This window comes from Mus caroli, unplaced genomic scaffold, assembly GCF_978045245.1.
Source record: "Mus caroli unplaced genomic scaffold, Mus_caroli_1 scaffold_4, whole genome shotgun sequence".
NCBI classification, from domain to species: Eukaryota; Metazoa; Chordata; class Mammalia; order Rodentia; family Muridae; genus Mus; species Mus caroli.
In genome coordinates this window covers 85890115-85904619 of record NW_028227259.1, presented here as the reverse complement: position 1 = coordinate 85904619, position 14505 = coordinate 85890115, and the positions used below count along the sequence as shown (strand labels likewise).

Here is a 14505-nt window from a genome sequence, read left to right as displayed (position 1 = left end):
CCTGACACAGTCACTAGACCTCCTTTCTTTCATTCTCTTCCACATTTTTGTCTCTGTAGTTCTATTACACATGAACAATTCTGAGTTAGAAATTTTGACTGTGGCTTCTTAACCATGCCCTCCCACTTGGGAACCTGTCTATTGACTGGAGGTGGCTTCTTCAAGTTCCCTCTCCCCATTGTGCATTTTGGCTAAGGATACCCTATTGACTCTGGGAAGTCTCTCACATCCCAGGTCTCTGGGACTTTCTAGAGGGTCCTCTCACTTCCCACCTCCAGAAACTGCATATTTCTACTCATTCTCCTGGCCCTTTTTGTTTCTCTCCTGTTTGCCCTGCCCCATATCTGATCCTATTTCCCTCTTCCCCTCCTGCTCCCCCTCATCTCTTTTACCCACGTCCCTCCCTCCCTTTGCCTCCCATGATTTTTTTTCACCTTTCTAAGTGGGATTTAAGCAGCCTTACTTGAACATTTCTTGTTAAACTTTATATGGTCTTTGTGTTGCAGCATGGATATTCTGTACTTTTTAGCTAATATCCATCCACTTATCAGTGAGTACAAACCATTCTTGTCCTTTTGGGTCTGGTTTACCTCGTTGTCTGCAAATGGATGATGTCATCATTTTTAATAGCTAAATGGTATCCCATTGTGTAAATGAATGATAATTTCTGTATCCATTCTTTGGTTAAAGGACATGTGGGTTGTTTCCTGATTCTGGCTATTACAAATAAGGCTACTGTGAACATAGTGGAGCATGTGTTTTGGTGGTATGGTAGAACATCTTTTGAGTATATGCCCATGAGTGGTATAGCTGGGTCTTCAGATAGACCTATTTCCAATTTTCTGAGTAACCACCAGATTGAATTTTATAGTGGTTGTGCCAGCTTGCAATCCCACCACCAATGGAAGAGTGTTCCTCTTTCTCCACATCCTTGTTGGCATGTGCTGTTTTGATCTTAGCCATTCTGATGGATATAAGGTAGAATCTCAGGGTTGTTTTGATTCGCATTTCCCTAATGACTAAGGATGCTGAGCATTTCTTCAAGTGCCTCTCAGTCATTTGAGATTCCTTTTTTGAGAATTCTCTGCCTAGCTCTAGACCCCATTTTTAAATTGGGTTATTTTGGTTTCTGGAGGCTAACTTCTTGAGTTCTTTTTTTTATATATTTTGAGTATGATAAATGTAACCTCATACAACTTAGGAAATTCTGTAAGACAAAGAACATCATTAATAAGACAAATCGGCAACATTTAGATTGGGAATAATCTCTTCACTAACACTACATTCAATATTTTTCAATATCTAAATTGTCTATCTTTCTCTTTTTTCCTTGATCCCAAAGATAGATACATTTAAGCGTAAGTATGTTGGTCTTGTTATTTGAATCTCATATAAGTTCATGTTTTAAGATTTATTGTTACTCTTGATTTGAATCACTGAATACCCAGCTCTAATGTTCATATATTTTGGATAAATGTAGGGGGTTTTAAATAAAAACATTAATGATCTCTGGAAATCAAGATGAAATTGAACTTTAAAACCATTTAACTTATTTCAGATGAATAGTGGCACAGATGACTTTGGGAATTCTTCTTGAAACTCATGACCAAAACAATTTCTTATTTAGATCTTTTTGTCCATGGAGACAAGTATTTTTAAGGCTACCTTCAGTTTTTATAGATAGCATATGGTTTTAAATATTCATTTCCAAGAAGGTTGAAAATATGTGCTGTTGTTATTTCTTATGATCTTCAAAGCTTCATATCCATAATCAATCTCTTATCCAGAGAATATTTTACAACAACAAAAACAACATAACAAATTAACCTCAGTTTGTAATGACCTAAGAGCTTCTCATTCCTGGAAATATCTCATTCCTGGAAATGTCTTAAAACAGGGCTTTGGGCTTTGATTAGGTGTTTTTTTTTTTTTTATCTCATTATTATGATTTGTTGAAAATGCTTCGTGCATATGGATGATTTACATAGTAGATTGTTCACGTGAGAGTTAGACTTAAAGAAAAGAAAGCAGTACTTGTCTAACACAATACCATCATAAATGATATTCAGTAATGCAAAGTGATCTTACTCTTGGGAAATTACTAACAATATAATTCACAACTGTCCTTTGTTTAATAGCTGTTTAATGCCACTGTGTTTTTACTGTTAGTTTCTGGTTATTCTGAGGTATGCTATTTAATTTGTTCACAGAAGTCAAATATAGAATTAGAAACCAAACTATCAACTTCATAATAATGACAAAAGTAGAGATAATTCAAAAACTTATATTAATATATTAAAGAAAGTTTAAGCACAAAATTGCTACCTAATTTATAACTGATTTTTTTTTAGTTTATTTTTCTAGAAACATTTTCTTTGTCTCTTTATTGTAAATCAAGTGGTTTTGCATACTTCCTGTACTTAATTGACATGTTCTAACATCAATCAACTTTATAATCTCTAGCAAGAACTAATATGACTGTATCTAACCTGAACACATACAAATGTGTTTTCTCTCTTTTTTAAAAGAATACAAGATGCAAGGATTCCTATGACATGTAGATTGTATCAACTAATATAATTAACCCAGATGCTAGGGTGTAGAGAAGGTGTTTACTTTCTATGCAGATACTGGACAGATTTATATGTAGAACTTAGTTATATAGGCTTTAGTAGCATGGGGCCCCAGATTCAATATTCTACATATACCAAAGGGAAGCAATTCACCAAGATGAAGATGCCATAGACGTCCCACAGGCTCAAAAGGACCTCCATTGTCTACTTAAAGGAATACAACATAAAAAGAAAAAAAAAGTCAAAAAAAAAAGAATGAAAAAACTGGATCATATGTGTAATATGGAGAAATCTGAAGGAAATTGCATATTAACAAAATATAAAATTAATGACTTTATGAATTATAACTTAAGTGCAATTTGTGAATCCAAAGTAAAATCAAGTCCTTACTGTTTACAATGGAATTTATGAGTACTTATCACTTGCTTGGCTTCTGCATGCATAAGCATCTGTCTGTTCTCTTTTTAGTTTTCATCAGAACACAAATTCCACTTTGTAAGCGATCACAGTAATATATCTATGCAGTCTTTGCTTTTTATCATAAAACAACTTTGATACCTTTTTCAGTTTAATAATCTTTTATCTTTTCTTTTATTTGCCCTCAAATGAATGTTTTGAGACATTGTCCAAAAGTTGGTGCCATTCTCTAGTGTATTCAATATTTATAATTCACATCTAGTTCCCATTTGAACTGCTGTGTTTTAGTTTATGAAATATTGGTGATAAAATATTGTCTTTTAAATTGTATTCGTGTCTATGAGCATACTGTCCTGAATTTTATTTAAGAGATAACAAAGGGGAAAAACATAGTTTAATTTCCTCTGACTCTGAATAACTTTATTCATAATATCTGATAAAATTTTATTACTTTAAATTATAGTGGTTTTCATGAAATTTTACTATTACCCACATTTTTCATATTGAATATATCATATAGAATTTGCTAAAATTTGACTTTGTTAAATCAGATGGCATTGGATTAAACATTTAAAATTTTTTAATATAAAGCAAACAGCCTTATTACTACAAAACATTATCTGAAACATATTATGGGACATTCCTGATGGTTAATAATCTCACTGTCTCTCTAGTCATCATCCCCACTCTCTGTCTCTCTTTGTCTCTCTCTTTCCCTCTTTCTCTGTCTCTTTCTCTCTTCCTTTTTTCTTGCTGAAATGAGGTAACCCAATCACAAAAGAACTCACACAATATGTACTCAATGATAAGTGGATATTAGCCCAGAAACTTAGAATACCCAAGATATAAGATACAATTTGCTAAACACATGAAACTCAAGAAGAACGAAGACCAAAGTGTGGACACTTTGCCCCTTCTTAGAATTGGGAACAAAACACCCATAGAAGGAGTTACAGAGACACAGTTTGGAGCTGAGACGAAAGGATGTACCATCTAGAGACTGCCATATCCGGGGATCCATCCCATAATCAGCCTCCAAAGGCTGACACCATTGCATACACTAGCAAGATTTTGCTGAAAGGACCCTGATATAGCTCTCTCTTGTGAGACTATGCCGGGGCCTAGCAAACAGAGAAGTGGATGCTCACAGTCAGCTATTGGATGGATCACAGGGCCCCCAATGGAGGAGCTAGAGAAAGTACCCAAGGAGCTGAAGGGGTCTGCAATCCTATAGGTGGAACAAAAATATGAACTACCCAGTACCCCCCCAGAGCTCGTGTCTCTAGCTGCATATGTAGTAGAAGATGGCCTAGTCGGCCATCAGTGGAAAGAGAGGCCCATTGGTCGGGCAAACTTTATCTGCCTCAGTACAGTGGAATGCCAGGGCCAAGAATTGGTAGTGGGTGGGTGGGGGAGTGGGTGGGGGAGTGGGTGGGGCTTCAAACTCATGGCAATTTCCCTGACCCATCTTCCTCAATTTTGATGTGATATGAGAACAAGCATGCTAAGCATAATGATTATCTATTTGTATTTCAATAAGAAATCACCTCATAAGCAGTGAATTAATACAAATTCTTATGAAGAATTTATTTTAGAAAAATAATCATGTTTTTACAGTTTTCCTTATTAGTCTTTTTTGCTCCTGATATATGTGTTTCTATTTTCAGAATTACACCTAAAAACACAAAACTATATGCATAAGTACATAATTATATTACATAATCCATTATCAAAGCCTAGATATATGTTTATACATAATATATATTTATACACCTATGTAATAACACACTCATGTGGTTACTTAGCATTTTTCTATAACCTAGGCTGGCCTTAATTCATGAAGCCTTTGACTCAGATTCAGTATTGCCCACTGTAGACTGGGCTTTTCTAGATCAATTAACTTAAATTAAATAATCCTCTATAGACATGTCATCAGAACAAGGTAATGTAGAAAAATCTCTCATTGAGACTCTTCCCAAGTAAATGCAGATTGTGAGTAGTTGAAACTTAAAGTTAAGTATTATAAGGTATAACATTTCAAATAGACAAGACTTAAGTGTTTTGTTTTAATGATGGTAGAGTCAGTTGATTTTTATAAAAGAAATATGTGTGTAGAGGGGAGAACACAACAAGAAGGGAAAGTAGATGCTTTCACTATGTTCTTTTCAATGAGTGGGGTACTTCACATAGGGTATAGAGTGAGCAGGGCAAAACTAAATCTGAGTTAAATGCATTTGCTTAATCACAGAGAAAGATTTTGCACTATTTGTTACTAAGTTCAAAATCAGAGGATATAACACTATTGCTTTTCTAGTTTCAAATCTTGTGTGTGTGTGTGTGTGTGTGTGTGTGTGTGTGTGTGTGTGTGTGTGTGTGTGTATGTGATGGATAAGTGCCTAAATTGTAATGAACGGTGACAATGTGAAATCTTAAGAGAGACCTACTGCTTTACAATGACCATTACAATGATATAGAAGTGCACGGAGATGCACAGAGTTTGGTTCTGGGCAAATAATTGTGTAAGTAGCCACATTAATCTAACTTTGGATGTTTTCATTTGCTATTTCATTGCAATAAAATAGTTGTTTAGAATCATTTTAAAAAATATGTCTACATTACCCATTCTTCTTAGCTCTAAGTGAGTTCCTCTGAGCAAGATTTATTTGCAGCAGTATCTAGCCTGTTTTGAAAAAGTCAATATCTGTTAATATATTTCACCAGATCATGTATTTGATCAATTCTCATGAATGAATGCACCTGAATCTTAAAATATTTATAAAAATATTTTTAATCCAAATGTACTTTCTACTTTCAGGTCTTTCTGGCCGAATACTCAGGACCTCTGTTAATATACCTTCTTTTTTACCTGAGAAGCTCATACATATATGATGTCAAGGAGAGCTCTAGATGGCCCCGGCACCCTGTGGTACAGTAAGTGACACACATGGGAGACACAACAGTGACATATGTGTATCCCTAATAAAGAATAGACTACTTCTCCATAATTACACTATTAGTTAATGGCATCAGAAGTTAAAGCAAATCTAACTTTTAGACCAATGCATCTTAACTCTTATCACACTATAAGGGACCAGCTATTCACTTTCTGATCACATGTATGGCAGAGGCACACCTGCCTCCTAACATCAGGAAGATTGGAATCATATAGCATAACTCAGAAAATATAAAACATTCTAGGTCCATTCTAGGTCCATATTACTAAGTCATATAGATTTTATATAATAGAGTTGAAGACTCTGGGATAGAGGAACAAAACTTTAATTCCAGCACTGTGAGTTTGAGGACAGCCTGATCTGTATAAGTATCAGAACAGCCAAGGCTACACAGAGGATCTTGTCTCAAAAACAAAACTATTTTTTTTTCTGGAAAACAACCAATTTGGATAACTGTGGTGTACTGGGAAGCCAAGCAGACTCTCTTGGAGCATTCTGCAGCAGTTTAGCAACCAAGGTAAAAACAGAGGGGATCTTGGAGATAAAGATCATGACACGTTCATTCCTGTGACCAAGCTGGGCCACATGTTCAGGGTCATGAAAGTAAAATCCCTATAGAAGATCTACATGTTCTCCATGCCTCTTAAGGAACTCAAGATTATTGACTTTTTCTTGGAAGCATCCTTAAAAATGAGGTTTGAAAGATCATGCCAGTGCAGAGGCAGAGTTGGTCTGGCCAGGGGACCAGGTTTAAGGCTTTTGATGCTACTGGTGAGTATAACAGCCATGTTGGTCTTGTTTATAAGTGTTCCAAGAAAGGCAGATAGTCACTGCCATCTGAGGAGCTACTGTCTTCTTGGTCAAGCTTTCCATCATCCCTATGTAGAGAAACTTCTTTGGAAACAAGACTGGGAAACCCTACCCTATAACCATGCAGGATGACAAGCTGCTGTGTCTGTGTGCTGATCACTGTTCCCAGAGGCACTGAATCCATCTCTGCTTCTGTGCACAAGATGCTGTTGCTGATGGCCAGAATTAATGATGTTACATATCAGCTTCTAGGCCTTTGGCTAAAACCAAGTTTTAAAATGTTTTAAAGAAAAAATTCAAACTTCAAATTCTGTGACTTAAAAGTATCTCAAGTGAACTAAGAAAGAGCATTGAGGTCCAATAAATGCTGTGGTAAACAAAGTCCATCCTGATGTTTGCATCTCATTATAGACACTGAGGCTCAGCCATGCTGAGGACTTCTTGTTTTGACTCCCCATTGCACTTCTTTACACAAGTTGTTCAACCAGAACATTCCCAATTCTCATAGCTTCCCCTTTATTATCTAGATTTCAAGAATGATGTTTATATTGCCCATATTGCTCACTTCCAGTAGCCATTCCAATTACTTTCATAAATCTTACTAATTTAGCTTGTTCCTTATTTTCTAAACTATGTTTCTGTGATCATTGTTGATTTTTCTCTAAATTTAACTCTTGCAATAGATGCAATAAGTTGTTGACATGGCATAGTTTATACAAATTACTCATTGAAATAATTTGATTTGATAGGTGAACTCTTTGCATACATTCTTATTTCACTTTGGGTATTTAATGGGTTATATTGCAACTGTTCAATCTGGAAACTGTTCACATTAAAGGAATCTGTATTATAAAGCCATTTAGTCTACTGTAGGAACAGAAGAATGGTTACTGTAGCCCTTCACAAAGGTACACCAGGAAATTGATTCATTATAATGATAGGCTTTTCAAGGAAGCTTTGATATAAAACTCTTTGTTTTTCTTCAATTAAATTAACTGTTTAATAAAGTTAGAACATAAGTTTAGGGTGTTGGAAGGAGAACACAACACTTGGATTTTAAGAATGAATTCTAGCATATATTGAATATACAGCACAGTTTGGAAGATGAACAATTTAGTTACAAATGAACTGACTGACAGATTACTATTCTTAAACACAAGCAGCACGTTTGACAGCATTATTAGTAACAAGTCCATCAGTAGCTCATGTTTTCCAAAGCACCAAATATGTTAATTTCCACAACTAATTCCATGGTAGTAATATAAGAGTCCTTTCTTAAAAAATTAGCCTTGAGTGGTTAGCAGAGATTTATGAAAACTCTGTGCAAGATTCTAAAGAGTAATCTCAAAATGGCAGCAGTAAAGATGAAGAACATGCTTATGTCAAATTATTGATCAGAAGTAAGGAAACTACAACATTACCATAGGCTGTTGTGATTGCTTTTGTATACTTCAAAGAACTTGAATGAAGGCCATTTTATGAAATACACCACAGATATTGGACATACCTTTGGCAGAAGCCTAATTGGAGCTGCCCTGGATAACTTCCCTTGAGGACCAGTTATGATAGTCATATTTAGAAGGATGGAAACTGCCTAAGGAGAAGAGCAATCTATAGTTTATCTAGCTGTAAAATTTACAAACTACTTCAAAGATCAGCTTAGCAAAATATCCTCAAGAGTATAGTATTTTCATCTTGGTGATTACCAAGATGCCCCTAATTGGACTGAAGGCCCATCAGACAGTAGGGAATTTTGCCTGCTATTGCAAACCAGTGCTTAGTAGTATGTGGTGATTATTGAATATTTTATTTACTTTACTGTCAGTACTACTCCTAGTGTACTTATCTAAGTAAAATAAGCTTTTTCTATGATAAACTAAATGTCTTTTATTATTAAATAAGTGGCTTGTTTTAATTTTTACTCTACTGAACTGCTTAAGGTATATTATATTTGAATCATGTTTATTTGGAATATATTTTATTATTATTTTATTTATTTAAAACCCAGTTGTTGACCTTCTCAGTTCCCCCTCTCCTGGTTGCTCATCCTATTCCTCCTTTCCCTTGCTGTCTAGAGGATGCCCCACCCCTTTCCCTAGTGCACTTAATCCTAGATTAAGTGCACCTCCTCCTACTGAGGCCTGACAAAGATCTCTGCTGTGTTTGTGCCAGGGATCTTGGACTGGCCCATATATACTCCTGATTGGTGGCTCAGTCTCTGGGAGCCTCCTGGGGTCTGGGTTAGCTGAGACTGCTGGTCTTCCTATGGGGTTGCTCTCCCTTTCCAATTCTTCGGTCCTGTGCCTACTTCAACCATAGGGATTCCTGACTTCAGTCCAATAGTTGGGTGTAAGTATCTATATCTGTCTCAGTCAGCTGTTGGTAGGGCCTCTCAGAAGACAGTGATGCCAGGACATCCTTTGGAAACACATCAGCATCAGTAATAGTGTTAGGTCTTGGTGACCCGCCCCGCCCCTGAGATGAATCCCAAATTGGGCTGGTCATCGGACTGCCTTTACTTCAGTATCTTCTCCAATTTTATTCCTGAACATTTTTTAGACAGGAACAATACTGGGTCAGAAATTTTGATTGTGGATTAGTAACCCTGTCCCTCCACTTAAGGCCCTGTGTCTACCTACTGATGGTAGACTCTTCGAGTTCCCTCTTTCCAATGTTGGACATTTGGGCTATGATCACCTCCACTGAGTCCTGACAGTCTTTCACCTCCCAGTTATCTGAGTCTTTCTAGAAGGTCCCCCTGCCCCCACCCCGAGGCTGCTTATTTCTATTCATTGATCCCATTCCCCTTTCCTCCTCCACCTCCCCTCTCCCTCTCTAATCCCTTCCTCCCTTTGCCTTCTATGATTATTTTATTCCCTCTTCTAAGTGTGGTTGAAACATCCTCACTTGATCCTTTTGCTTGTTATACTTTCTTATGGTCTGTGGATTGTATCTTAGGCATTCTGTACTTTTTGGCTAATATCTACTTATCAGTGAATACATACCATGCATGTCCCTTTGTGTTCGAATTGCCTCACTCAGGATAATATTTTCTAGTTCCATCCATTTGCAGGTAAAATTCATGATGCCCTTGCTTTTAATAGCCGAATAGTATTCCATTGTGTAAATGAATGACATTTACTGTATCCATTATTTGGTTGGGTTGAGGGACATCTGGGTTTTTTCCTGCTTCGGGATGCTATGAACAAAGTGGGGCATGTGTCCTTGTGGTGTGGTCAGGCACCTTGGGTTTATGCCCAAGAGTAGTATCGAGGGGTCTTCAGGAGATATATTTCCAATTTTTTGACAAACTGCCAGATTGATTTCCAGAGTGGTTGTACCAGCTTGCAATTCCACCAGCAATGGAGGAGTGTTCCTTTTTCTCCACATCCTCGTCAGCATCTGCTGTCACCTGAGGTTTTGATGTTAGCTATTCTGACTGGTGTAAGGTGGAATCTGAGGGTTGTTTAGTTTTTAATTTCTCTGATGATTAAGGACTTTGAACATTTCTTTTAAGTGTTTCTTGGTCATTTGATGTTCTTCTGTTGTGAATTCTCTATCTCTGTACCCTGTTTTTAATGGATTTTGGGGGTTTTTGGATGTTAACTTCTTGAGTTCCTTATATATTTTGGATATTAGATATCTAGCTAGAGCAATTAGACAACAAAAGTAGATCAAGGGGATACAAATCAGAAAGGAAGAAATCAACGTTTCATTATTTCCAAGTGATATGATAGTATAATAAGCAACCTCCAAAATTCCTCCAGAAAATTCCTACTGCTGATAACCACCTTCAGCAATGTGGCAGGATATAAATTAACTCAAATAAATCAGTAGCCTTCCTTTATACAAATGATAAACAGGCTGAAAATGAAATTCTGGAGATAAAACCCATCACAATAGCCACAAATAGTCTAAAATATCTTGGTGTAACTCTTACCAAGAAAGTGAAAGCTCTGTAAGACAAGGACTTCAAACCTCTGAAAAAAGAAACTGAAGACCTCAGAAGACGGAAAGGTTTGCCATACTCATGGATTGGTAGGATTAACATATTGAAAATGGCCATCTTATCAAAAGCAATCTACAGATTCAATGTAGTCCCCATCTAAATTCCAATATAATTCTTCACAGACTTGGGAAGAACAATTATCAACTGCATAGGAAAAACATAAAGAAAGGATAGACAAAAAAAAATTTTCAACAAGAAGAACTTCACGGGGAATCATCATCCCTGACCTCATGCTGTGTCACAGAGCAATAGCAATGAAAAACGCATGGCATTGATAGAGAGAGAGTTTGATCAATGGAATATAATCAAAGACCCAGAAGTAAACCCACAATACTATGGGCACTTGATCTTTGATTAAAAAGCCAAAAATATAAAGTGGAAAAAAAAGCATCTTCAATAAATGGTGCTGGTCTAACTGGCAGTCTATATGTAGGAGAATGTAAACAGATCTATATTCATCACCTTGAACAAAGCTCAAGTCAACATGGATCTAGGACCTCAACGAGAAAGAACCCCAAAGTCATTGACTGGCACAGGGGGAAGTTTCCTGAACAGAACACTAGTGGTTCAGCCTCTAAGTTCAACAATTGGTACACTACACCACATGAAACGGAAAAGCTTCTTCAAGGTGAAATATACCATCAAATACTTTAAATTTTTAACTATTCTAGCTTTCACTTACAATAAAATAGCTAAATGTGTTAATAGAATGTCTGTCCAAGAAAATTGGCCATCCTAAAAGACATTTAGCATTTACTTTGGAAATAGGAGTTATATAAAAATGGCAAGAGGAGGAGTCTTAAATACAGGGAAGCAAGTATATGAAGAGACAAATGTGGCAATGTGTCAGGTCTTCAGAAACTATCAAATACAGGCTGCCATCAGTCAGCATAGAAAATGAAATTCAAACTCTCTTAATGTTCCAGTACTGACAAAAGAAAAAGCAGACAATTAAAAAGTAATTTTGAATGTTGCAAAATGTCAACTACTCTCAACATAGGCATTGGTTATTTTTAAACTTGTTCATTATCTGCTTCAATCTCCAGGCAATTTCTTATGAACACATTGTTAATTATTATATTTATGTCACTTCCTAAGGCATATGGACAGGAAAAATTTTATGTTTGAGATTATGAGATATTTCTGGTATCATCAGAAGTTATTTTGATATATTTTTATTAGTTATTTTCATTATTAAATAAAATTTTAAATTGTTTAGAAAAAATTAAATAAACAGTTATAGATAATTAGAATTAAATAAGATTTCTTGCGAATGGGACATTCTGATATACTTTACAAATTAAAATATCTGCTAAGATTTGTCAAGATCTGTAATACACACACACACACACACACACACACACACACACACACACACACACATATATATGTATGACTTGAAAGCACGAATAAGACTGCAGGGCTCAAGAATTTTCTGTGGCAGAGCAGAGCAAGAAAACAGAGAGGGAATTATGTGCTCAGTATATAATATAGGCCTGTCAGAAAACTTAAAAACTAAATAAACTTTTAATAATTACATAATATGGCAAGGTGGGTTCCAGAAAAGCAGTTAATTGACTATTAATTTTTCAATTTTCCAGCTTGGCTTGCTTCTGCCATTGTATCCACTACATCCGACTTCTTCTGGAAACTTTATTTGTTCACAAAGTTTCTACAGGACACAGTCCTATGAAAAACTTGATAAAGGTGAGAATTAAGATGCATTATGGGTTTAATTTATATTTCAAATAATATAATTTACATTGCATCATTGTGCTAGCTATGGTTCAGTAGCTGTAAAGAAAGAAAGAAGGAGAGAGAGGGGGGAGAGAGAGAGAGAGAAAGAAAAAAAGCCCATGATGACGAAAAACTACTAGGGAAGTACAGGTTTATTTTTTCCTTCTATTGTATTGTGTCTCACTGAAAGAAGCCAAGGCAGGGATTTCTTACACACAACCGTACCACCTACAAAGGAGAGCCATGACCCACAATGACCTGGGCTCCTGCACATCAGTGATAAATCAAGGAACTATCACAAAGGCATGAGTGCATACAAATCTTATAGAAGCATGCTGAATTTTCTAGTCTAGCTTTTGTCAGTTTGAAGACAAACAACAAAGCAGATCCATCATCTATATGATATTATTCACTTTTTCTTATATCTACATATGTATCAACATTTTTATTTTATTTGTGACTTAATCTTAGTTAATAAAACCTCTGAGAACATAGGATTATAAAGTAGATCATACATGGAAATGTATTCATTTGAGCATTGAATCAGGTTTCTTAAACCCATTTGAAATGGAAGAAAGCCACATAGTATTATGTGGTTATCATAACTTCCAGAGTGATGCTAGAATCTGCCGGGAGGAAAAGGTAAGAATCTAAAGAGTTCAAAGGTCAAGAAGCTACCAAAAAATTCATGAAAGTTTTCAAACACTGCATTGAAAATGTAAATTAGGAAACTTGACAATTCAAGTTTTCAATTAAAAATCAATATACTTTATCTTTTATTTGAATTATTATTAATATAGTATGCTCCTAACAAAACTTTTTCTTCATACAAATATCTAAAAAAAAATATAGAGAGAATTCTAGAATGCTTAGAGAATCCCCTTTTTGGACTACCAATTTGAAACAGTGCCAGGAAAGTACTTTAGCCTCTATGATCAAGTCTGACATTGTTTTCAACAAATAATCAGCATATATTAGTGGTAATTATTATGTTGGCATTGTACTATGTAGTATCAATACTTTGCTATAGATCATTTCTTTCAGTATATTAATATTATGATGAAAATAGTTGTTCTTAAAAAATAATTGTATGGTATAAAATATTGAATTTTGTCTTAAATACCTATGAATATATAAAGCCTGCAACAAAGTTAGGTTTTCATAACAATACAAAAATTCAGTGTTAAATGCTGTTTTATGTTTAGCAGAAGCATTCGATGTATTCAGTTTGGACATTTTATCAAAAAAAATCTACAATATCCAGTAGTTCAGTGGGGGAGACAAGAGCCTGTGAACCTCTCTGTGGTATGTGGTGGGCAGAGAGTCCTGTATTGGCTATGTCCATTGTAGGTGGTCCATGGTCTGGGAAAACATTCCTGTATTGTTTGTACCATGAACAGAAAGAAGCTTTAGAAAGTCTGTATCATTCTGTTATTACGTTCTAAATGCTGACAAGTCAGAGATATCCCATCAGACTTAGGGGTGATGGTGGTGGCATATAAATCAGACTTAGGGGTGATGGTGGTGGCATATAAGTCTTGTTCATAAATGAAAAGCCAAAAATGTCCTTGAATTAATTCCCCAGCACTGTGTCAAAGAGAAGTTTTTCTGAATAAGGGTGGGGATAACCTTTGTCTGTGGGAAGAAACAAGTATTTAGAATACAGCTTTCAATCATGGCAGTTTAGCTTAACAATTTGACAGGACCCTGATATAGCTGTCTCCTGTGAGGCTATGGCTGTTCCTGGTAAAAACAGAAGTGGATGCTCACAGTCAGCTATTGGATGGAGCACAGGGCCCCCAATAAAGAAGCTAGAGAAAGTACCCAAGGAGCTGAAGGGGTCTGCAACCCTACAGACAGGAAGAACAACAATATTAACTAACCAGTACCCCCAGAGCTTGTGTCTCTAGTTGTATATGTCGCAGAAGGTGGCCTGGTAGGCCATCATTGGGAGGAGAGGCCCTTGGTCTTGCAAAGATCATATGCCCCAATACAGGGGAATGCC

General features: G+C 36.0%; 1 protein-coding gene across 3 annotated transcripts in view; it reads left to right on the top strand.

Annotated features, from left to right (window-relative positions):
* Positions 1-14505, top strand: part of Tecrl (trans-2,3-enoyl-CoA reductase like) — a 90625-nt gene that overhangs the window by 50231 nt on the left and 25889 nt on the right. For all 3 annotated transcript variants that reach the window (XM_029477523.2, XM_029477524.2, XM_021163921.3), the window contains 2 exons: positions 5806-5921; positions 12365-12470. In XM_029477523.2, the coding sequence (XP_029333383.1) occupies positions 5806-5921; positions 12365-12470 (222 nt within the window). The remainder of the gene's footprint in view (positions 1-5805; positions 5922-12364; positions 12471-14505) is intronic.